Genomic DNA, 24561 nt, shown 5'->3' with positions numbered 1-24561 from the left:
CGTACAAACACATCAAAATGAGTCAGTATCCTCGCCAAACCCCCAGTGGCTCACCTCGCTCCCTTCCGGGTAGAAGAATGCCACAATCCCAATGACCAGATACACCGCGCACAGCAAGACGCCCTCCATGAAATTACTCTTGCCATCCAGCACCAGGAAGTTGACAATGAAAGCCGAGACAAACAGGCACACCGTCTCGAAAAGCGTAAAGTATAGACCCATGGGCTTGTCGAGGATCCAGCCGAGCAGGACGACCAGCGGCGTGATGAGAAGCGCAATCTGGATCGAGGACCCAATCGCCACCCCAATCGCCAGGTCCATCTTGTTCCGCATGGCGACGCTGATGGCCGTAATGTGCTCCGCCGCGTTGCCCACAATCGGCAGCACGATGAGGCCGATGAACGTGTCGCTGAGCGGGGACGACGCCGTGACCGCCTCGATGGACGAGATGAGAAACTCGGCGCACGTCGCCACAAGCGCGGCCGCGATGAGGAGCACAATGAGGGCGCCAATCCGCGACATCTCGAACCCCTCTGGTCTCTTCTCGTCGTCCGCCATGGGTTCGGCAACTCCAACGCCGCCAGTCAATGTGTCTACCGAAAGACGCGATGGGCAGTGGTTGTTGTCGGATCGTCCTGGCACGTCCGCATTTTGGGCCATCTGCGAGTGGCGGCGCGTGTCACTTGGACCGGCCTCGTCGAATAGCACCGGTGCAAAGTTCTTAAACCTGACAAACGGGCTCTTCGGGGTCCACGATGCGATCTCGCTGCTGGGCAGCCGGAGTTCCAGCTGAGGAGGGCCACTGGCTGTTCTCTGGTGTCCCTGCCGTGCGTCACCTCCTCTTTGCACGGTGTCTTCGCCCTCTGCATTACGGCGTCTCCATCTCCTGCGACGGCCTCTTAGGCTCTTTGATCTCTTCTTCTCTATTTTCAGCTCCGTGGCCTCGTTGCCGCCGTCAACCTCGCCGTCTCGTGTCCTTGGCAAAGCATCGTCGACGTCGACGATAGTCTGCGACGACCTTCGGGAGCCGAGCGCGGGGCCTAACGTAGGCGATGTGTTGCGTCTCTTACTCTTACTAAAGGCTCGTCGCATTCTGTGGCGCATGTTGACGCGTGTATCGTCCGAATCGAGGCCCGAGTCTTCGTCGTCGTCGTCATCGTCCTCGTCGTCGTTCACGAGCCAGCCGGCCACAGGCCCAGGTGCAGCCTCTGCGTCGACAATGTGCCTTGGCATGGATTCGTAGAGATAGGCGTGTGACTTGAGCTGAAAGACGAGGAAAATAATGTAGACGACCAACAACACGGTGCTGGTGCCCCGACTAATCTTGAGTGACTGCTCATCCGCGCGATGGTAATCCTCGAAGGAGGCGTGAAATGCGGTCTGCTGCGTCAGTCCTAGTCCTGGCCCATTAGAACACTCCCATAAAACATACCGGAAGGACTAGACTGACGACGCTCAGACTCAGCAGGCAGGCACTCATCTGCGTGACCGTGTTGTTGTAAAGCTGCTCTCGATAGCGCATGCCGCCGAGGAAAAAAGCCAGACCCAGGATGAGCAGCAAGTTGGCCAGCAGGGAACCTAGAAGCGAAGCCTGAACGATCCGAATTTCGTTCTATTCTCAAGTCAGCTAAGCAAGTTCTCCGTCACTGCCCACAGGGGATCCGAACCTTTGTCAATGCGATACTGCATGCCCCATCACGGTTAGTAAATCGACCTCACTTTACTTGGGGATGATCACGAGCACTTGCACACTGTTCATGGTCAGCACCAACAACAACCGCTGGAAGGCAAAGAAACACTCACAAGATAATCAGTTCCACGGCATTTCCAAGGGTGACGTTGATCAATGCCCCTAAGGCGTCGCCCATTTCACCAGCAAAGCTCTCCGTCGCATGTGCCAACAACGCTGCCAACGGGATGACAGCAACGCAGTTGAGACCAAACACCACGCCGCCAGGGACACTCGGAAACTGGGCCACGATGATGCCCGCAGGAACGAAAACGTAGAGAATGTTGATCAGTGGGTTGTAGGTCAACACATGGTGGACTGTCAGGTAGATGGTCCTCAGGCAGCCCGGTCTCTCAGCCGTCTCAACAGAGCCGGGCCCGTCGTGGGGATTTACCGTGCCCATGGCGCCATTGTCGTGCCGCTGCCCCTGACCGACAGAAGCATGAGCCGTCGCGCTCTCAGCCATGGTGACCTGGCAGAAGACTCCCTTGGACCTGGAGATGCTCGTGATTGAATGGCATACAAATGGCAAGGAGAGAGTGTGATGGATGACTTGGCGTTGCGTAACAGAAATAAAGAGCAAACAAGTCCCCAATGTCAAAATACCACCAGGAGGGAGTCAACGCGGACAAGGCTGTCAGATGTATCATCCGGCTCGTGGGGTAGGGGGGGCCCAAGGCCAGTCCAAGGGAGCACAGGTCGTTGCTCGAGAGGCCGCGCGGCGCAAAACAATGTGCTCCCTTATCTTGTTTGACTTTGGTCGGCCATACTAGGTCAAGGTAGAGGACGTCCAAGGCTGTGCTCGCTCGAAATGTTTCACTCCTAGGGTGCTTATCTTCTGTTCCGGCTAGTAGTAATAAGACAACAGCAGCAACAACAGCCGGGGTCTCGGCACTCCCAGTCCAGTGGATGGAACTTGGAACAAAGGACGAGCGAGTCTCACATGACGACATCCTTGTTGGGGCCTTGTCATACTGGTCAAGCGCGAGGTGGCAGGTCTGGCTCGACGTTTCAACGCCCGCAGGCCAGACCTGTGATTCACATGAGCCTTGCCAAGGGATGACATGACAGGACGGCGGCCGTACGTATGAAGATCCGTCGGCTCGTCCCGTCATTTAGCGTCACGGTATCATACCAGATCAAGCCGATTATCCGCTTTGTATACCGATTTCCCGCCTGATAGCGCGGCAACGCTTTCCACCCCCACGGTATGCTTGCTGTCGCCAATGGATCTGTCTCGGCAACGTCACCGAGGAGGGCACAAAGCAGCACTGATGGATGGATGTGTCCATATCGTCCACGGGGTTCAATTTATAGAAAGAACAAGTAATAAGTGGAGAAGCCTTGGGCTGTATCGGTGCCCAGTCCTCATTCTCTGTCCGAACACTTTGTACGCACATACAATACTGTCTCGCTCCGCTCACGGGCCCCCTTTCTTTCCACCCCTCTGCAAATCCCAGAACAAGAGGCCTCTCGAAGAACAAGAACAAATGAAAAAAAGACACAAAAAAAAGAAAAGTTGATAAATCAAGAAAACATATGTATAAGGTTCTTACGCGCGCGCCATGAGGTATCCGTAGAAAAGCATCGGCCGTGATTACCGGGGATAGGGGTTGGTGCTGGTGATGGTGATGGTGCTGGCGGATTTTTTTCTTCTTTTGCGGCGGTTTTCTTCCTGGTGATCCGAGTGTCGACTTCAAAGCGCACCGTACTACGCCACCTCATTACTCAACGGAAGACCTCGGTCAACGCCATGAACGCCTGGGGACCGGCCTGCCGGCTCGTTACCGCTCCTCGCCGCCGCGGGCCTTTCCCCTCCTCCTAAAAAGGTCCATAACCCGCTTCGCGGCGCCACTGCTGCCGCCGTGTCCTTGCTCGTAGCCGTCGGTGAACTTCTTGTGCTGCCTAGGCAGGGAGTTCTGGTTGCTACTGGGCGTCTCGGTTCTCCGCGAGTCAGGCGAAGCATATTCCGGTCGGTAGCTCTGCGGCTGCTGTCCGTACTGCTGCGAGCTCATCTGGGGCTCTGTGGGCGGTCTGCGCATCTGGCCAGAGGACCCAGGTCGTGCGGCGTATTGATTGCCACTCTGCATGTAAGACGGCACGGCCGTCGGTCGTTGCCCCTCTAGCTGTGCCGACGCATATCTCTGGTGTCGAGCCTGGTTCGAAATGGGCGGGTGAGGTCGCACATTGCTGCTGTTGTGGGCTGGATCAAGCGTCGGACTGCCGTCGCGGGCGTCGCCGTGGGCAGCAAAGGTTCGTGGTGGATCGGCACGCGGGTTCTGAAGCGACAGGCTGTTCTGAGATCCGTACTCGGAAGGCGGCGTCCCAGGATCCTTGCTACCCGACTTGAACGAGAACGAGGGAGGAATCAGCGAGAAGCGGCGGCGGTCAGCCTTGTCGGAGGAGCCTTGTGAGCCCTCGACACTACCGCTCCGCTTCTTGCCCAGGCCGAACGAGAATGATCGCCTCGACGCCCGCGACTCCATGGATGGTCGAACCGGCGGCTCATTGTCTGCTGGTAGAGGCTGCTGCATGCTGACGGGCGGGTACTTCCTCGATTTCTCAGGCTGCTGCTCCGAACGCTTCTTGCCACGTCCTCCAAATACAGATCCGTTCCGACCGAGGAGCTTGGAGCCGATTTCTCCCAGTGTGCTCGAACGCTTATGTCCACGACCGCCAGGAGGCTGACCCTCGCCCATGCCAGACATCTTGGCAAACTTGGGGGGCACGCTGGTGTTGGGTCGGCTTTGAGGCTCGCCTTCTTCGCCTTGGGTGGGTTGCGCCATCCTGCCCTCAGCATTCGTATCAGCAACTGCCGGCGGCACAGGCTGTCCATAATGCCCCATGGACTGCAGACCCATGGAGGCTGCAGACGACATTGAATTGCCAGTCTGCGGGCGGGCCCCCGAGCTGGTAGTAGGTACGTAGACATTGTCGGTATTGGGGCGCATGGGTCCTTCGCGAGGTCCTCGCGGTGCAACCGCTCTGTGGGAACTCTGAGGGCGCCTGGAGCTTGAGGGGCGAGAGGATAGAGGAACAGCGGCATCACGAACCACCGGCGGATCGCGGGGCAGTGGCTTGTCTTGCGCAATGGCCTGGTACGGCTCCTGTCTGCCCCTCGATGTCGACCTTGGCTGTGGGCGCGAGCTGTCCTCCTCGCCACCTCGCTGGGTGCGCGTGGTGGGTGCGACATATTCGACCTGAACGGTGCGGCGCTTCGACTCCTTGGGAGTCCTGGGCGCCACATCAGCGTCATGATCAATCTTGCCATATGCCTTGGAAAGGCCGCCAACGGTCGTGGGTGAGTGCGCCTTCTGCTTGTGGGCTTCACGCACAGAGTTGCTGCGCGTCAAACCGGCCTCAGGCTCTTCAGGGGCAGTGATGGACTTTTGGACATCATCCGGAAGAGTCGTCGAGCTTGTGATGAATTCCACCACGTGGGCATAGTCGCTTAGCCAGCTGTGCCTGGCAACCTCGAACAAATCTGCTCGTTTGCGGGGCTGAGGCACGAGAATTCTTCTCAAGAGGTCTCGTGCATGTGGCGTGACATATTCGGGGAAGGTGAGTGGCGTATTCACAATGTACTTGTACAGAAGGTTGATGTTGTCGCCCTCGGGGTTGGCCGGGTCGTCGTCGAACGGCAGGTATCCTGCGAGCATGGCGTACAAAATGACGCCGCAACTCCAGACATCGACCTTGCGTCCCGTATAGAGGCAATCGCTCACCACAAGTTCCGGGGCTGCGTAACAGGGACTGCCGCAGCTCGTTTGCATCAAATCGCCCTTGCGCATCCCATTGGGCTTGATCTTGTCGAGCCCAGACTTCTTGACGAACTCGCGGTCCGCCAAGTTGAGCTCTTCCTCGTTCGACAGCTCCTCGTGCGGATCAAACGTGTTGGCAAAGCCGAAATCGGTGATGATAATGTTGCGGTTCCGATCCAACAGCAAGTTCTCCAGCTTCAAATCGCGATGCACGATGCCCTTCTTGTGTAGGTAGCCAACTCCAGAAACCAACTGCGCGAACAATCGGCGGGCCGACTGGTCTTTCAGATACCGGTGGTTCAGGATGTAGTCGAAAAGCTCGCCGCCCGATGCGTATTCCAAGATGATGCCAATGTACCTGTCTGCCTCCACCATATCTATTAATTGCACAATGTTGGGGTGCTGCAAATCGCGAAGAATCGTGACTTCACGTCGGATCTTGGCAAGGCGGTTCGGGTTGCTTCCCACCACGTCTCGCTTGATGAGCTTGATGGCAACCTGTGAAGATGAGAATATGACACTTTGTGGCCTCAAGAATGACTTACCTGCGCGTTGCTGTCCTGCTTCCAGCCGAGCTTGACCTTGCCGAATTCACCCTCACCGATGGTGTTGCCGAGAATGAAATCGCCGAATTTGGCCGTGCCTTTATGTGATCGGTTGCTGTAATCGTGTCGGCTCCGGGCCCTGCGCTCATCGTTCTGAGGGCTCATGCCCACAACAGGGGGCGGCGCCGCGTCGTCTAGAGCGGGACGCATGCTAGGGTCCTCAGCATTGTTGGCCGCTCGCACAATGTTTTCTTCCCTGTCGACGGGAGGCTTCGAGGAGCCTTGTGCTGTCCGGACTGGCAGCACTGTGCCGGACCCGCGGTTGTCCCTGTTCTCATTCTGTCGCCCCGTCAAGTCCTGTGCAAAGTGTGTGTTTGCTGCCCGCTTGCTGCGGTGCCCAGAGTCTGTGGCGCCGTTTGCGTCGTTTCGTGATGACCCAGCGCGCGAGCTTTCGGGCTGGCTTGGCCTAGAGGACGCAGGCTGCGCCGTCCTTTCGTGGCGGCGGGAGCTGGTGCCTTGTTGGTTCGAGGAGGTGCGCGGTGGCGCGACAGGAGGCATATTGGCGATGCGCTCGGTCTGTGACGAGTGCTGATGTGGCTGATACTGCAGGCTGGTTCGCCCTGTCACCTCGGGGACGGGATTAGGGCTGTTACCGCTCGCCTTGCGGGAAGGAGGCCGTCTCGAGGATGGAGACGCGACGCCGGAAGTCGACTGATGGGCATTATTCGGTTCGACGATCGGGGAAGAGTGCGAGGACGCGTACTGTCGGTTCGGTGGCGCGGCCAGTGGGGGAGTCGACAAGTTCGCTGGTTGATGTGTCGCTGTTTGCAAAGCAGCCGACGACATCTTCTGATTAGGCTGTCGTATTGGCCCTGGCAATATAACGAATGCCGTTGACGCGAGACGCTAGGATGGGCTCCAGAAACAAAAGGGCGGGCTGGCAAGAAGCAGGAAAAAGCAAGACAGTCGGATGTATGTGCATCCAGATGCAGCCCTTCAGACCTCCAGCAATTAAAGGCTTGTGGTAGGCGAGTTTATGCAAGGCGAGGATCTGACGCCTGCAGCAGCTGCATCAAACCCAATCTCGCTCGCACCGGCTGTTTCAGGGGCTTTGATCGCCTCGCACAATATTCGAGATACGGGAGGCTTGATCCTGCTATTTCCTCGTCTCGAGACGGAGGCACAAAGTGAGCGAGCTGGTATGCGAATGTCATTAATCAGAGCCGGAGTTTGCTCATTGTGTGCCTTGACACGCCAGTTGGGATTAAGATTTCGCTGGGCCTGAAGAGGCGGTCGGCGGTCACCACTGGGCAGCGCAGCGGTGCAATGCCGTTCTCTGTCTTTGAGCGCCCCTGAGTGGACGGGGACTAGACTAGTCGGTCGGTGAGAGGAAAACTCTTGGGCTGAGTTGACTGGACGTGCAATGGGCCAGGGAGCTGGTCGCAGCGCGCGCGCGGTGAGGTGGCTGGCGCGCGTTTGGTTGATCGGGGCCCGGCTGCAGGGCAGGGAAGAAGAAGGGATGGATCGCTCGCGACCTTCTGTTTCGGCTTCGGCTGCTGCTCCCGCCAGTCGACACAAGCTGACTATTGGACTTGTAGACACAACCCGACCAGAGGGAAGATGGAGGGAAGAAGAGACAATGGCCAGCGTGGGGAGGTGAGGCAGGATGAGAGCGAGGGAAGCATGGGTGAGGAGGATTCCATTGGACCCATTGCCCGAGTGGTATGGGAGATTGCGATTTCAGCAACAGCAGGAACAGGAAGGCACGTCCCAGTGGAGGCTGCCGCCCAAAAATTGACGCCGGGACGTGTTTTGGCGCTAATTAGCATCAGCTCAGGTACCTGCCGCACGTACCTGTCAAGTGCAGTTGCGCCTGTTTCAGAGCACATGTACCCCACTCCGCCCCAGAGCGAGGTACCTGCCTACGGGCCACCGTGCCGCGCTAGGCAAGCAACTAAACAAGTTAAATATCCGTATCCGTAGGCCCAAGTTGTCCGTTTCGCCGACGACAACACGACATTCGGTAGGTGAAAACAATTATCATCTAATCTCGTTGCATTGACTGACGACATTCGCTCACAACGGCGGCTGTTCATTAATGTATTATGCGGGAGCTGATGACTGTGAAAATGCGACGCTTTGCACCAGCATGAAGTGGTCTAATCTCACTGCCTCGGACGGGCGCCACTCTGAGCTTGCCAAAACCTGCCAACTTGCTGACGACCTCTGTACTGAACCGCTCTCCAGAAAGCAAAGGGCATCTGCTACGTACATTCAGATTCGCCCTCGCGGCGTCGCCGCTTGTTTGTCGCTCGATCGGGACAAGGCTGGCGGGTCCGATACTAGTTGTTTCTCAAGTGTCAAGACTGGACTCAAGCAGGCTTCGGGGCACATAGGGCTGGTGTTGTGCCAGGGATATCTGGCCTGTTGGCTGTGATACCACTACCGCGTCCCGGCGCCATCTTCCTGGGAATGTTTGTCCAGACAGTTGGTAAAAGATCCATGGGAGCATCGCTGGCCCTTGGCTTTTGCCCCATGTAATTCGCGATAATTACCTCTTTAGACGGTAATTACGTGCATGGTTTGCTCGCGAGTGTTCGGCAACGCGGAGATCACAATACGTAGTGGCCTGGCTCGGCAAGGAGCGCCCGGGTCCGGATCGTCTCATGTTGGATCTCTAAGGTTCACTGCTGGCACAAGCTTTTATGCCTACCCTAGTCTAAGAGGTTAGACTCTTCTGTTTCTCTAAGTCGTCTTCCAAATGCTGGCTCCATCGACTGGGTTGTTATATTTTTTCGGCGCAGGATGTATTGAGCTCTACACCCGCCGCATGACACATTTCACGCGTATTCTACGCGTTTCTTACCGTCGACGCCTCGGCTGGGTGGGTATTATTCAATAATAGTAGCTGCCCATTAACCCCAACTATTCACCCCATCGCAACGTCACGGTCCGTCATGAATAAATGATCAATAACTCCTCCTGTCACTGTTCCACATGGCACTTTCTCAGCATGTACGGATACACATGGGTAGTACTACTACTTGGCATCCATGTCGCCTTTGCATCAGTGGCGCCTGTGTCACCTCACTGAGACACATGAGACGGCACACTATCGCAAGATGTGTCCAAGGCACAAGCCTCGAGGCTGCACCGCGAGGCTGAGATCTGGGGATTTACGGGGCAACTGTATATCCAGGACGGTCTCTCCTTCAAGTACTTGGGATCAGAAAGTAGTACGCTATAGAAAAGTAGTAGCCATGCATCTGGCAGCTCGGAAATGACGCCGTCACGATCCCATCTTCATATGACACGTGAAAGGGCAGATAGAGTCGTGTCCCGCGTGCGACACGGGTCATTTCCACTCAGCATGAGCCATTGACACCAATTTGCAGAGTCACATGCCGCAAGGCCGAAGTGTTGAGTTTTCTGGGGTTTTGATCTCAAACAGTCAATAGTGAATATACACCGGGCTTCCCACCTGGTTCGGCAAGGTCTACCTCGTACTCAGGTGTTGTCAAGGCAGCAGCTTCAGACAAACTATTAGATAATCGAGACTAACTGCCGGCCAACCTGCAGTATCCAGCTGCAGGCACCATCGAGATGAGATAAAATGCGCGGAGTCCAAGATGCGTGGTGCTACTGATGCAAGGGGGGCATCGTGGAAGCCACCGCAACGGAACAACGTGCAGCTCACAACACGTGCACTGCAAGGTCGTGAGACAAAGAGACCGAGCGGCCTGGGACGCGCTCGAACCTCGGCCGCACAGGCTGTTGTGTGCGGTAGCCACCATTTCTCATTGCACGCAGTCTCGTCGTGTTCATGCAAGGACACTTTGAACGAGCCACGAGGCACGTGAATTTTGGGACCTCTCAAAGGTACGAGGTCAGAGTTTGATGGAGATCTCGTACGTATCGAGAGCAACAGCGACCACGGTCAGGACGAATGAGTACGCCACGAGGATAGCCATGGAGGTGAAGCGGGTTGCCTCCAACGTATTAAATGTCATGTTGACCAACCCAGTGCCGAGATTTGCGAGAAGAAAGAGCGCCAAACCGTTGCGGTTGTATGCGCGTAGCACACGGCTCGTGGCTGTGAGATAAGCTTCGCGCTCAGTCTTTGGGTCCGAAGCATTGTAGAATGCTGGGAAGAAGATGGTGTCGACGATGCAGAAGCCCAACACGGATGCTGAGTTGAAGGCAGCAACCCATAGCACGTACGGCAGGTTGACCAGTCTTCTCGAGACCACGAGACCGAACCCGTAGGAGTAGCTTGTAGAAAGAGCATATAGACCACACCAAATGCTCGCCCAGACTCCCATAGTCAGTAGCAAGGTGTTCCGCTCTGCGCCGGGCGCAGCGTTGCTGCGAGGGTTGAGTTTTCGTGGGATCACAAACATTCCCAGGTCCTGACCGGCGAGGAAGATCGCCAGGTATCCCAGGAACCCAAAGATGCCCTCGCGGTTCTGGGAAATGAGATCGACTCTCGGTGCTGTCAGGATGTACGCCTTTAGACCCGTTGTCTCCAACGCCATCTCATACATACCCACAGTGACGAGCGCCAGCGCAGCATAAGAGGGCACATATGCCAACGCAGCCTGCGCGGCGGCGACAAAAGGCGGCAGCAGTCCGAGCGTAAAGAAGAAGTTCCAATGGACGCCGTACTCGGTCACATGCTCAGCGTAGTCCAATCCTTTGACACTGAGGAGCCTGATGACGCCCAGCACGAGCAGAGGCAGAGAGTGACGCAGAGACCCAACAATACGACGCATGACAGGCACCGATCGACCAGCAGCTCGCTCTTTGAGAACGGGTCGCGCAGCCACGAGACCAGCCGTGAAGACAAAGGCGCCGACGCCCATGTCCATCAAGGAGGTGCCCCATGTCTCTACCTTGGCAAATCGACGTGGGAAAATCCGAAAGTCCACGGCGAGGATGGCGATGCACGTAATGACGAGCATCGACGCTCGGTAGGTTGTGAGAAACGGCTTCAGCGGTAAGGGGTCCAGCTGTTTGGCGGTTTTGGAGTCGGCACGAGGAGGGACTCGCGGCTTTCGCCTAGACGACGTGCGATTGGGCGGAAGCACATACACCACAGCGGCCGGTGCCGCGAGCAAGAGGCATAGCAGCAAGGGCGAGTTTGAGTAGAGTGTGACAGACAACAGGATGGCCGCCACGTTCAGGGAGTAGTCCACAACGAAGGCCAAGCCACCGTAGGACTGGAAGAAGGACTGTCTGGATTGCAGTATTGACCACAAGACGATTGCGACCTGGGAAGTGGCTTAGTGCTCGTTCTTTTTGGCTAGTATCGGCGCGGGTGCGAACCGTTGCTACAGAGGTCACGGCGTTGATCTCACTGACGGAACCGCCAGTCAAGCCCGAGACGAACTCCTCCTTTTGCTGCTTCAGCGTGGCAGCAATATTAGACATTATGTCGGCAGACCGGGTGATGTTTTGTACAGAAGGTGAGTTGTGACTAGACCATGTCGTGCGCGCGACAAGAGTACGAGGAGTGACAGATCTGCTAGCCGTGATGGTGGCCAAAAGCCAGCTGTCAAGATGTTGGATCCCGTGGTAATGGCGGCGGTTGACGACAGGCCAGGCTGCTGAAGAAGGCGCCAACAGGGGCGGCATCACACTGGCAGGCAATGCCGTGCCAGCTCCATGTAAAGTGGGGCTCAGAGGGCTCTCGACCAACCGCGAGGCGGCTTTTCACTAAGCGCAAAGTCACGTGGGGACGCGCGCAACGTCAATCATTGTGTGCGTTTCACAGCTTCCAGTCGTTGCCGCGCTTTACTTCTTGACAAACCGTCTACCCATGTGATCCATCACTTCATCCGGCACCGTATTAGAATGCGCCATCCAACATATGACCTGATTCACGCTAGCCTTTGCGTTTGTTGACTCCAATTGCAAGTGCACAGCTCCCTCAAGACACAGACACGTCATGTGAGAGCTCAGACCAGACGTTTTCTCAGCATGTCGATTTCAAGAACAACGGACAGATTTTGATGATATGTTCCTCCGCAGTCATATCAACGGCTGCGACAGCCCGTCTCTTTGTCTCCCGGGGAGCTGAAAGGATATCCCGGCCGTTCTTCACCTGTTTGCTAGGGTAAATAGTGGCCAAGCTCAAACGCCAACCTGCAATCTAGTTGGCCAGTGGCTCATTGATTGCTTTTTGCCTCATGTGCTCTGCTCGGGCTTGCAGCCTTTCCCCTTTACATGTCGTTTTCTCAAGGAGGCTGTGAGTGCAGTCGGGAAGGTCGCGCCTCACATTCAAAATGGACGTTCTTTGTTGTAGACCTGTAGACCGGCCACATAAGAAACTGCCTGTCCCTCGTTATTCAAGGAGCCAAGGACATGCAGATCCAGCCTTTGCACTTATCTACAGTCTTTTTGTTCGCATAATATTGCCTACTAATTAAGCCAAGCTCTTGATTCGACAACATACCCGACTCTCAAGATGGCAATCAGCATCAATGACTGGAGGGAGTGTTCTTCGAGACCCTTGCGGGTGGACACTACGCGACTCTGGGTTGACGCTCAAGCCTCGAACCTCCCAAGCCTGCCAGCATCGTTGTCTTCCACACATCCGTCATCGCCATACCACTCTCTGCCTGTCCAACAGCCTTCCAATGAACAGAGGACAATGGATATTGACCGCGAAGTCTTGGCAAACCTCGGCTCATTTGGCAGGCAGCAATCCATAGAAAGGAGTACTACTCCGACCTTTCTCTCCGAGGGATGGTCGCCATTCCGCAACTCGCTGGGAGCTATACACGAAGGCCGCCGGCACACTGTTGCCTCCCCAGAGTTGCCATTTGGGAAAAACCTGCCGTATCGACATCCGCAAGGACCGCGAAGGCGTTCTGCACCAAACATCAGGTGTTCACCAGCCCCTCGGACTCCATCGGATGTACATAGCTTCTGCGTTGTCCCGAAGCTGCTCTCCAGGCCCGCCAACCCAGGCCAGCTATCTTGCGGGACGGAAATCTGGTGGCCCTTTCTACAGAACGGCTATATGAAGATCCATGTGGCCATCACGGCTCGCTCGGGTCTCACTGAGCGACTGACACGCTGTGTGCCGCCCCAGTTGTTCGAGATGCACATCGCTCCAATGGGCTCTCCTGAGCGCGAAAGGAAAACATCCTTCCCAGCTCCAGGCACGGTGCTACCAGTGCCAGGAACCACTCCTACCACCCCCTACTCCGCCGTCTTTCTAAACCGCCGCTTCTCTGTGGCACCCGCGAGCAGTCCTCTGAGCCCACGTTCACCCACCTCGAGCCGTCGAGGGTCGCAAGTCCGCTCCGAACTTGCTCGAGAGTTCATCAGTAAGTCCCCGCAAAGAAGAGTATAGAGGATGCTGGGGCTAACGAACGAACAGCTAGGGATCGCGCGTTGCAGCAGCTCCCGATATTGGGCTCGATTCTGGTCCAAACGAAGCGGCCCATTCAGTACGACGAGACGATTCTTCTACCGGTACCTTACCCTAGCGCCTGGACGGAGACCATCCGCTACATTGAGACACACAACGCTGAGCACTTGTCTGAGTCTGTAAAGGTGAACATTCTCAATCTTGGCGGAAAGTTGCCCTGCGTGTGAGTTTGGGAGGGCCTAAAAGAAAACGTTGTTGGTCCGATGTACTTGGCTGCTTTCCTTCTTTAATCCTTGTTCTTGCACCCCCGAGTCCTGCTTTACTCGACGAGCGTTGCACTTTGGTACCTATTGGTGATAATAGTCTTTAAGCCAGCGTTGTCACTTCCTTAATGGAGAAACCATCTTCCCTTGACTCTATACATGATTTCCACGTCTTTCGGGTCTTGGTCAAACTGCGCAGCTGTCAGCGTCAGAGACAACACGGATGGTAGACACAGGACGACGATGGCCTGATTTGGCTGCAAGTCGATCTTCCTACCGCTCACAGCTATGTGACGATATGATGTCTCTATCCTCGAAAGAAGGGGGGGGGCAAAACCTTGCGCACCGGGTGTGCCCAATGTGCGCTTCCGGGCAGGATCGTGTTACATCGCTCTCATATGCACTCCTACCACAGTCTGCGTGCGGGAAGCTTCACGAGTAGAGACTAGAGACCATCCTTGATGCTCAGTACTTTGTCTTGTACTCGCGCACACGGACATAACTCGACGATCGACTTGTTGTGTGATCTTCGAGATTTGATCCCCGCCACGGGGCCTCCACGTAATGATCGTCCGGCTCTCACTCCTACTACTACAGTTTGCAGTGCGCACCGCGAGGCGACGAGAATAGTGGACGCAACAAGGCAATATGTACATACATACGGATACGTAACTCAGGAGTCAGTACATCGGGAAACGATGAGGGGAGAAGGAGAAATATGGACACAAAGGCGAGCTGCACGTCATCTACAAGGGTGGCCAACAGCCTGGGCAATCCTCCGCTTGTCGCGCTACATGATGTGGCCTTCCAGGCCCTTCCTCGAGTATTCGTGGGATGACCAGAAGCTATGCGTATTGCGCCCGACCCCAGATGAAGGATTGGGGCAATGCGAGCTCACTGATAATGAGGAGCCGCTCGACAATATGCCGAATGTCGCCTGCCGGATTGTGTTTGGTGGTTGCGTGATCACGAACTGGCATTCATTGATCCGTGGCATCACAATATGCATTGCTCTAGGATGCCACTGAGCGATCCCAGCGTCTGTTTGTCTACCTGGTTCGTCTGGTGCAGCAGGCATACCAGGCATATGGCAGACAGATCCCTTGGGCGGTTTGTGTCTGTTCATGCTGTTGGCTGCACGACACGACAAGCCGCATACTCTCCTGGGCCACCGGGGATCCAAACGAAGCACCGACTCACGGAATGGCAAATGCCGAAAGGAAGTTCCTCGTCAATACTAACCATTGTTATGCACAGACCAAAACTGTTTCGAAACGAGGACCGTTTGCTGTATCCATTTCCCGCGCTCTCCACGGCGGCAAACCCCGAGGACCACCAAGCTTCGGCTCTCTCTCGTCGTACTGTATACACCACGCCTTCCCCCCCTCCACGTCCAGTCCATTGGCGCCGTTCGCGTCGGTCATCAGTTGCTACAAGTCCAGTGACCAGTTCTTCATGTGGCTACCCCCGACCCGACCTCCGCGAGACACGAGACGATGGGGGTGGACTGCGCGACACACGGAGGAGAAGCCGCGTGCGGCGCAAAGACGACATGCGCACCTCGTTTTTTTCCTCCTGCAAGGCCCGCGCGCGCAGATAAGCCGCTGATGAAGAAGAAGAGGGGAGAATGGGGCGTGCGCAATTGATATTTCCGTGCAGGTCGAACAGGAGGGGGAGGGGAAGTCTCCACACACTGCGCAAGGACCTGCGTCTGCCCAGGTGCAGGCATCAGAGGATGAGGTTTAGTCCCAGACATGGGGGACTCCAGTCGTTGTTCGACTTTGCCGATGATGGCATCGTCAGTCAGCCAGTCGTTGACGCCTTGATCAGTCGATGCCCACACGCTGGCTCTGGCTGTTCTGATCCCGCAGCAGCGCGAACCTTTCAGGGGCTGAGTCTTGACAGCATCTACATCAATGATTGTCTCTACTACGCCTGGCTGGTGTCCGTAATCGCCATCGCGCCAAGAAGGCTACGGCGAATTCTCCCACGGGAAGAGCAATGTCCATTAGCCGTCCATCCATTGATACTGGGATCCGCAGTGATCTATCTACAATCTGTAGACTGTACCGTATTCTGTAGAAGACGCGAACATGGGCTTGAGAGGGTGTATCCACAGTTGGTGGTGTGGAGTGCAGACGCAAGTGTGAGAGAGAGGAAGAGAGGCTGGTCTTCGAACAAGCCGAGATCGTTCTGTGTCTTTCTTGTGACCGTCATGTGAACTGCTACTCGCCCTCCTTTGAGGATGGTTGTGTGTCAACTTGGAAGAACAGCAAGACTGGTCCCTACCGTGCTGCCTTCTGGGCACGAGACACGCCCAATCTGGGCTGGATCACTCCTCAAGTCGATCCAGCTCGGCTCGCGCCAGGCTGAGCGCACCACTGTCGATTCGACGGGGTCGCATTCAGCGGCGTCCACTCCACTACCGACGCCAACGCGAATGCACCTCATCATCGCAGACGGTGGGCCGCAAGGACTGCCTAGCTCGCACTCTAGGCAGGCCCCTCGTTAAGAGCCTGTTGGCGGCTCGTTCCCCTCTGTTGCACCTTGGGGCCTTTTCGTTTGTTTACACCCCTGCTTTGTGAGCTTCAACATGGTACAACGTTCGATGGCTTTGACTTTACCTCTGCTGTGACTGATCAGCATCCTTTCCTCTCTTCTCTCGTCGCGGCGCGTGGGTGTAGAGCATAGTAAGCCTTAATCAGTATTACGTAGGTCCTGAGGCTGACGGCGCAGCTGCATCTACTATTAGTAGTATGTATGCGCCGTGGATCGTGTGGTGGGTGGGCGGCTGAGACATTGTGCATGTGTGCCCTCCCCAAGTTTTAGTCGACACTGCGGTGCCCTCCGTCTAGTTTACTACACAATACTGCCTGTATCGATCGTTCGCATGAACTGACATTCGCGTGCTTCAAGTTGCCATGCAAGACGGAGAGCTGCGGCCCCAGTGGCGGAAGACCGACGTGATGCAGGAGGATTCAAACATGTCCCACCATAATCGGCAGCTTGACGACATGCTGATCGACCCTGAGGTTCCGGGTCCCATGCATCTTGACATCAACAGTGCAGCAAGGCCAAGAGCGAATAGAATGAGACAATTATGTGTCCAGAAAGTAGTAGCTCTCAAAGTTAATGTGCTCACTCATCTATGAATCACCTTTCTAAGGTAAGTACTAACTCATTGTGCCATAAAGCCAAAACCAAAAAAGTCATCAAGTGTCTGCCTGTCTTCAGACACGCCTGTAACGCCGTGACTCCCTCCTAGGTCTGTGAAACCATGAAAGTGTGACCAAGAGCATCCGTCTGCGTAGGACCAAAACCAGAAGAAGCCGACGACTCCAAGAAAGAAAACCTCGCCAAAGTCAAATCATTTTTTCGTAACCACCCGTCGTGGGAATCGTACCCGTCGTGTCATGCATAGCGTAGTAAAAACAAAACAAGGCCAGATCTCTCGCCTCCTGCAGCAGAGAGGATCGACCGACCCGGCCTTGCAGCATCATTGCTCCCCGCTGGAGCTGAGAGGCGATAAGTCGGCTCTGGAGTCCATCATGCGTCCACCGGGATAGGGATTGGCTGGCAAGACGTGCATGCGTCGAGCGCGGTGAACGCATGCTTCTCGTCAATGGCAGTCGTCTCTCGGAACTGTGCGTGGCGTCCCTTCTGCCTCACATTGTAGCGAATCAACGAGTTGTTGCCAGGAGGCGTCTTGAGCACAATTGATGGCTGGGGGGCGGGAGCCAAACGCTCCTCGTCATTGGTGTCACCATCGGCACGGCTGCCCCAAGACGTCTGTTGACCTTTGTTAGCCTGATTACCAAAAAACGTGAGTTGCGAGGGACCTCACCATATTAAGAGTGATCAGAGCGTAGAGCTTGATGAGGCCGTGGAAGTATCCAAAGACAATGGACAGAGGCAGGTACATGATGTCGCTCGGATTGCGGCGGAAGAGTCCAACAAGCTTGACCACTTTGGTGAAGGCGAACATGAAGACGAACTGCGCCCAGAACGCATACAAGCGGTTTTGCATGTCCCACTCGGCGGTAGCCCACCAGCACGTCGCCAAGAGCAGGGGGTCAAACAGGAAGGCCAGGGAGGTGAAGGTCGCAATGTGCAGAGCGTAGGTGCTCCACGGCTGTTGCTTCCAGACGTAGCGCTCCCGGACGAGACTCGTCCAGTTGCTGCGCCAGTTGCTGCGGGCCCAGCGGGAGCACTGGTACAGGAACTTGACGCCATTCTCCAGGGTCGTCTCAATCTCACACTCGGACTCGTACTGGATCCAGGTCTTCCACTGGTGGCTGACCAGCCAGCGAGAGACAAAGTTGTCGTCGTCAGCATTCAATATCCACTTCCTCCACTTTTCGTTCTTAAAGCCGTGAAGGAAGTCGTGGCTGGACAGAATCTCCGTTCGGTAAGCGCCGGTGCGCCCAGACATGCAAGAAGTGCCACCGTCCATGTTGTGCGTTGCCGAGATCTCAAAGTTGCGTCGCTCAATGTAGGCCGCGCCGAGCCAGTTCCAGAGACGGTCCGCCAGGGGAGCGTCCCACTCGCGACGGACGCGCTGACAGGTGCCAACGCCACCAATCTTGGGGTCCTCAAAGGGAGCAAGCAACCAGGGCATGAGTGTCTTGGGCCAGGTCACGTCATCATCGGCCATGATTGTGATGGACGTCTGCACGTTAGGCAGAGCCTCGCAAACCTGGATGCGCTTGTTGGCAATGGCAACAGACATGACGCGGACACGGTCGTGGGGGAGTGTGGCGGCCATGAGCTCGAGGTCCTTGCGCTTGTCGTTGGTGGTGACCATGAGAAGCTCATACGGCTCGCAAGCCAAGATACTCTCCAGGGCGGGGCGGAGTTCCTCAAACACATTATGAATCGTAGGAATGACCACTGTCACATCTTTGCTGGTGAACGAGGGCTTGGCTGGGATTGGCTTGGATTTGTATGTCCAGTGACTGACACAGTGAACCAGAAGGCGAAGATAGCGGTGGATCCTATTGGGCAGTCAGTACAGCTCATCCTAGTTTCGTATCATCTGAATCTTACCATAGACCCCAGAACACGCAGACCCAGAACGACGTGGAGTACCAGAAGTGGAACGAAGGCATGAGCAGTTGGAGAGCAGCGACAGTCTTACTGCCGACTGCATCGATGATAGCCTCCATGGCGGCAACGGCGAGGGATGCAGAAGAAAAGCGAGAGTTTGAGGAAGAGAATTTTTTTTTTCGTACGCCTGTGTCGTCTGAACTTGCTGTTGTTGACTTGCACGCTGTGGACACACGCGCTCTTCCCGCAGTGCTCACAGGCTCATCGATCAACTGGGGTTTCGCGCGTTTAGCTTGTAAGACGACGCACTCGATGCCAACCGTTTCGCGAGCTTTCGAGCAGCACTTTTCCAGAGACGGGTGGTCAACCGGGACTTCACACCTCGTTCGGATCGTTTCCAGATCAAACAAAGTCGAAGATGCAAGCTGTGAGTATGCCAACACGCTGAAGGGGGCACACGACAACAGCCAATGGCTGACACAAAGAACCCAAGGATAGCAGACCGAGCAGTTGCTGCGCCGAGCAGGTGGATAGTATAGTACAACGGACCAGTCGAGACTCTCAAGCCAGCAGCAGTCTGGCGAGTGTACTCTCGGGTTCGTAGGGGGGGGAGGGGGCGAGGGAAAGGGGATGGGGAAGAAAAGGGAAGATCAAGGGACGTAGGTCATGATCAGAAAGTTAGCGGCCAGGCTCTGTGTGAAGGCGAGGGTAGAAGATATATAAACTACACAGGCCAGGTGGGATGAATGGAGAAAAGGCCTGGGGTTGGCATCTTGATTGACGGACGGGTAGTCGGCCGGATCGTAATTCTTGTGCGTATCCTGCGCCATTGAGCGGGCCATGTCCTAATGTCATGCATGTTCGCGGAGTCGACCTGGACCCTCCTCTGCTTTGAGGCAAATGTGTGCTCGCCGCGCGACGCTCGTCTCGTCCTTGCGCAGGCAGGCGGCAGAATGTAGGTAGAGATTAGTCTCGACGACGACGAGAGGGACTGGAGGACTCGACGACGGCTTACAGCACCTCTAGTGGGCGCGACCAGGCAGGGTTCAGGGACCCAAGACGCTGTTGCTCCGGCGTCAAGACGCTAGTAGGGCCGCCTGCTGGAGATATCTGTGCCATGGTGGAGTCACCGAGGTGGAGAGCAACCTTGTCGCAGATTCAAACGCCGTTGTGAACTTGCGAAGGAGGGGCGTGCATTGGAGATGTGGGCTGATGACTGACGGAGACAGATGAGTTTGTCAACGTTGATCTGTGCGTGACTACACAACAGAGAGAAGGAATCGACCAGGCAAGCATGGGCGGATGCTTTTGGCTCCTCTCGATGGCAATTCGATCCGTCGTCTGCTGTCTCCAGCCATTGGCGACGCTTCTGTAGAAAACTGTCAGTCATGTGTGGACAGACAGACAGACAGAGTGAGTCCATGATCTGGGCCATCTGGGGCAACAACCGTGCACTGTGGGTGGTGGAGACCAATGGGATGTCGAATGTGGTCATGAATATCACGCGCCCTCAGGTACCTGTGGTTGATGCTCTCGGAGCTGATCAGTCATTGATTTGCAAAGGTCCACGCCCATATGCAATTCATCCGCGCGCGTCGCCTTCACTAATCAGCGGGTTTCCTTACCATCTCGGCAAGGTGACCAATTTGGCCAGCGTCGACCAGACAGACCACTATCCGTCCAGTCGCTAATAGCCGGCAGAGGACCGGGATCTACAATCGCTGAGTGGAGGGGCCAAGCGCTCTTTATTCTTAGTCGGGGCATGCGCGCGGCCTTGTGGACAGCCTGGAATCTGGATAGCCAGCGAGCGGCCAGCCAATCTTGGAAAGATGCGGAGCATGAATTGCGCACGCGCCGGCCAGCGTGGAACGAAACGAGAGTGATCTGACCTAGGACGAGCGACCTCCAGTCACCACAGTTGCTAGGTACTTTGACGAGCGACGCGATGGCTCAGTACATAGTTGGTAATTGTCCCGAATGGTTGCGACTCACAAGCGCCTTTCTTGTTCAGCATCCGCTTGCATGCGACCCAGGACAGCCTCTAATTGCAGCTTCAGACCGAGCAGGGACCAGCTGCATATTGAATGGACCGCGTCTGCGCGAGCCTGCGACTTCACCCGCTCGTGCAGAGAAATGCGTTTGGTGGTCCGCAAGCCGGAAGGAAGAGGAAACATGGGTAGGATACAGCCATTGGCCAACCAGGACGAATTGACAAAGAGTCGAACGAACAAGCAATTGCTGTCGCATGCAGGTACTCGCAGAGAAGTGGTTGTGCCACCACCTACTACTTTGCTGCTGCATCGTGTGCCCCTCCAAGGCTCCAGCACCTGATGCCGCTCGAATGCCGCCTACTTTCAGACCATGGTGGGGAGGATGTGGCCGAGGCTGGACCAACCGACCAACAAAGACCATGCCGATACGCTGCGCACAGCTGGTCTTCTCTATTTGCTCGTGAAGTGACAATGCCAAGCCACGCACTTGCAAAACATGCGAGATTGTAATTTTAGTATGTCGAGGTCTTGAAGGAGGAGGGGGGGAAAGGCTCCGATCCTCAGTCTGCCGATCGTTGATGCACATTGCATAAAAGCCAAGTCATTGCTTCAGTGAACGTGCTGTTTTCTGGTCACTGCGCACAAACAAGAGGCTTCTGACCATCTCCAGTAGAAGTTGCTGGCACCACGCTTCGTTGGGCTGCGCCGGCTGTTCTTATCAACTTCAATTTCAAAATAGCATCGATAATGTCGAGCATGCAAGCCATGCGGGGTTATTGACTCGAGTTGGCGTTCGATGGGATCTGAAGGGTGGTGTACGCGAGCTGTCCAGGGATGACATTGGGTGGTGTAGCCAGTCGATGTATTCTGTTGCCCCCAAATGGGCATTGTCCGTCTATCGATCGAGCACTGTAAGTTAAGTAGCGTTTTGGACGGTGTTGGATGCATCGTCATAGGTGCGACAAGACACGTCTTGCTCATGCTTGCAGATGATGTGACGCCGGTGGAGCATGCCACTTTGGTCGTCGGGTGCTTGCCAGCGGCTCTCTGACACGCAGGGTATGGAGTAATTATTAGACGTCCTGAGCCATTGCGATACTGGCATGGTGGTGTGTCTACTTTGTCGTTGTGAGGTGCAGTTAACGGATGTTGCAATACGACCAGGAGCTTGACTCCAGTCCATGTCTGTGCCAGCCCGAGGTGCTGGTGGTGGGGGTAGTTCAAGTTGTCGGCGCCATAAATAGTGGTGGGCTAGCCTGCTGTTGCTGTTGGTCGCGCCATGCTTGCAGGTTTTCTTGCAGTTACAGCAGACAGGATGGAGCGAGGAAAAATTTCCTACGGAGCCCATACCCATAATGTAGCTGACTCCATGCAGAGTGAAAAAGTTGATGACGGAGATAGGACAGAGGCATAATGGCTGCAGTCCACAATGCCGTTGATCGGACGGAGCCATCTCCATGTCCAGTCGTAACTGCCACTTCGGCTGTAAAACTGTCAATTGGAGCCTGCATTGAAGAGTGGCATCCTTGTAGAGAAGGAACAATCAGTAACTCACATGTCAAGGTGTTTCAACCATTGACATGGATGCCATGGTTCACTTGCGTACTAGTACCTTGGCTGCCCGTCGCTTGAGACGCTTTGTACATCATGCTGTTGAAGGCATGTAGTAATGCACCGACGAAGGCAAAGCACACTCCCAGACCAGCGACTGAACTCGCTATCAAAAGAGTACAGGAATTATCAGTGCTCACCAAGCCCAGAGATCAACACCTACATCACGATTTGCGTCGCAATCTGCGAGCCTCCCATGTCGAGGGCACGATGAGATCGACTCTTGTAGCCGCCACTCTTAGCAGCCCGGGTCGACTATGATTTCATCCCACCGTCCATGGTCCCATGCCATACATAGCCTGATCATACATGCATGCGCTGTGGCCAAATTCGCGGGTCGAGGGGCAGGCTTTGTGTGAAAGCGGCAGCCGTACGTACACGGTACGAGTCACGACAGCTTCGCTCCAGATCCCAGATTCTCTGGCGCTGGAGCAGAGATCTTGAAGGGCCTCTGCATTATGACCCAATGGAGGTGGTGGGCCAATGCCGCGTCCGTGATTAATTAATCTGGACTTGACGGACATTTTCTTCACCTCAAGCTACATTCGGCGCAGATCGCCGGGCCCTCTAGTTCTGGAGCATGCGGGACAGCGGCTCAACCCTAGTTGGCCGGATGATCGACAATGGCCGTCCCGGTGTGCGCACAGGGCACAACTTAATCGCCAACTAGTCTACCGTAGCAAACGACCTAATAGCTGGCTTTGCCTAACAAGTTAAGTGGCGGACGGCGTCGTGGCGACAAGAACTGGAGTTTTCCGTGTTCATGCCAAAAAGCACCATGCATTATATATTAGAGCGTCCCTGAGCTCCTGTCTCTCGGAAAACCCCCATTCAAACTGTGTGCGTGCCACTGCGTGGCATAGGCCCTGGCACCCACCGGCCTTCCTGGGGTTGAACCCCACGGACCTGGAGCTAGACCAGACCAGGATGCCCCGTCCGGTCTAACAATTGGCCCAGCCTGCTTCATGCTTTACCCCCGAGCCCAATACCTCCATCTGCAACAGATGGCACGACTTATCTTCTCGGCTATTCTCAACAAATCCAGGAAGCAAGTTCATCGACACGGCATCTCGATTTTCGTCGGCTCTGTAACGTTCAGCGGCCGATGCATCCCGATATTCCTACCCATTACCCCTGCGCGATACCAATCCGCAGGATCTCGGTGGGCTTAATCACCTGCCTGAAACGACAGCAGCCGGCTGCTAAACACACCAAAGCCATGACCAAGTCTGGCCATTCCGTGCGCCGGGTTCTCCATGCAAATGACACGTATCGTGGATTTGTGAAGAGCATCCCGTCCTACATGGAACTAATTAGCGTTCCTCCACCTCGGTGAGCGGCGGCGACTCCTCGCTGTTCCGCGTCACACATTGATGGCCAGGCCTCTCAAATCCCAACGCTCAAACCAACCAAGGAGCGCGGCCCAGACACTCGGCTGCTGCACGGCCGCCGGAACAGACAATCAGTTGGGACGTGCAATCTCCGGGGGCATCGAAACCCTGTAAGCGTTCAACGCAGTGAAGACTGTGAAGCACATACGTACATGGAACCGCAAGCACATGTCAACCGCGGATGCAGGACTCTGCGTCCGCCACTAGCATCGTCCGCGATACAGATTACTGTGTCGTTAGTGGTGCCCGTGCGTGGTTGCGTGCTCCTCATCTGTCGGTTCCCAAGAACCAACTCACGGCTCGCCATTCCGAGGGTCTTTATGCTGCTCTCGTCGAGTGCCCCCAAAGTACAACGCTATTGCAGGTTCTTATCGTTCCAAGAGCTTTGCGCAAGTATCTCCGTTGCGGGCCTAGTTTGATCTTTCTGTACTCCTGGATAAGGTATGCGACATTAATTAGTAGAACGGTTCTCGCTCAACACGCTTTCAGCACATTGTTGCACGCCACGTAGACCACTGCTTCTCTTCTACCCTAGAAATACCAGTGGCAAGACCAACAACGAGTGGACATATACCCACTGGGCAACGTCCCAAATGACTGGAAACCTTCCGCACTCACGATGTAGAACCCGGAAGTCCGCAGAGCGCAAAACTTGCTTTTACACGTCATCTGGACATTTGGCCCACCAAGTAATAAGGCCTTGGAAGTGTAAGTTAGGTTGCGAAATGCTATGCTTCACAGCCATCACCATGTTGCAGTCATGATACTACTACTGGTCTTCAGAATGATGCTATTGTGTGGATACTTTTCAAGCATGTTTGATCTATCTTCGGACAAGAACATGTC

General features: G+C 55.5%; 6 protein-coding genes across 6 annotated transcripts; 1 reads left to right on the top strand and 5 right to left on the bottom strand.

The window, feature by feature from the left end:
- Positions 1 to 12: 12 nt before the first annotated feature.
- F5Z01DRAFT_680446 (Sodium/calcium exchanger protein-domain-containing protein) lies at positions 13 to 2132 on the bottom strand (the record flags this gene model as incomplete). Its single annotated transcript, XM_046265600.1, has 4 exons — positions 13 to 1380; positions 1433 to 1612; positions 1720 to 1723; positions 1804 to 2132. 4 exons carry the CDS (start codon positions 2130 to 2132, stop codon positions 13 to 15), a joined length of 1881 nt encoding a protein of 626 aa, XP_046119844.1.
- On the bottom strand, positions 1711 to 2991 carry F5Z01DRAFT_524545 (uncharacterized protein). The gene has a single exon (XM_046260432.1). It carries the CDS (start codon positions 2842 to 2844, stop codon positions 2188 to 2190), a length of 657 nt encoding a protein of 218 aa, XP_046119843.1. The 5' UTR covers positions 2845 to 2991; the 3' UTR covers positions 1711 to 2187.
- Positions 2992 to 3513: 522 nt separating this feature from the next.
- F5Z01DRAFT_634890 (serine/threonine protein kinase) lies at positions 3514 to 6881 on the bottom strand (the record flags this gene model as incomplete). Its single annotated transcript, XM_046262096.1, has 2 exons — positions 3514 to 5988; positions 6036 to 6881. 2 exons carry the CDS (start codon positions 6879 to 6881, stop codon positions 3514 to 3516), a joined length of 3321 nt encoding a protein of 1106 aa, XP_046119842.1.
- Positions 6882 to 9922: 3041 nt separating this feature from the next.
- F5Z01DRAFT_680444 (GWT1-domain-containing protein) lies at positions 9923 to 11465 on the bottom strand (the record flags this gene model as incomplete). Its single annotated transcript, XM_046265599.1, has 2 exons — positions 9923 to 11305; positions 11361 to 11465. The coding sequence occupies 2 exons, from the start codon at positions 11463 to 11465 to the stop codon at positions 9923 to 9925; spliced, it is 1488 nt and encodes a 495-aa protein (XP_046119841.1).
- Positions 11466 to 13155: 1690 nt separating this feature from the next.
- F5Z01DRAFT_672561 (uncharacterized protein) lies at positions 13156 to 13640 on the top strand (the record flags this gene model as incomplete). The annotated part of the gene is made up of 2 exons (XM_046264830.1): positions 13156 to 13369; positions 13423 to 13640. The coding sequence occupies 2 exons, from the start codon at positions 13156 to 13158 to the stop codon at positions 13638 to 13640; spliced, it is 432 nt and encodes a 143-aa protein (XP_046119840.1).
- Positions 13641 to 17387: 3747 nt separating this feature from the next.
- On the bottom strand, positions 17388 to 19106 carry F5Z01DRAFT_524312 (glycosyltransferase family 2 protein). The gene is made up of 2 exons (XM_046260429.1): positions 18723 to 19106; positions 17388 to 18670 (listed from the first exon to the last, which is right to left on the bottom strand). Exons 1-2 carry the CDS (start codon positions 18839 to 18841, stop codon positions 17488 to 17490), a joined length of 1302 nt encoding a protein of 433 aa, XP_046119839.1. The 5' UTR covers positions 18842 to 19106; the 3' UTR covers positions 17388 to 17487.
- Between the last annotated feature and the right edge of the window lie 5455 nt (positions 19107 to 24561).

The sequence above is a fragment of the Emericellopsis atlantica genome (assembly GCF_019669845.1).
Source record: "Emericellopsis atlantica unplaced genomic scaffold F5Z01scaffold_8, whole genome shotgun sequence".
Taxonomy (NCBI): Eukaryota; Fungi; Ascomycota; class Sordariomycetes; order Hypocreales; family Bionectriaceae; genus Emericellopsis; species Emericellopsis atlantica.
The sequence above is the reverse complement of the archived record's forward strand: the minus strand, read 5'-3'. Positions and strand labels throughout refer to the sequence as shown.

Coding starts and splice junctions, on each gene's coding strand:
- F5Z01DRAFT_524545 (XM_046260432.1), bottom strand. CDS start 2,844: ATGACGGGACGAGCCGACGGATCTTCATACGTACGGCCGCCGTCCTGT.
- F5Z01DRAFT_524312 (XM_046260429.1), bottom strand. CDS start 18,841: ATGGAGGCTATCATCGATGCAGTCGGCAGTAAGACTGTCGCTGCTCTC. Junction 18,671..18,722: donor TGCGTGTTCTGGGGTCTATG/GTAAGATTCAGA, acceptor ACTGCCCAATAG/GATCCACCGCTATCTTCGCC.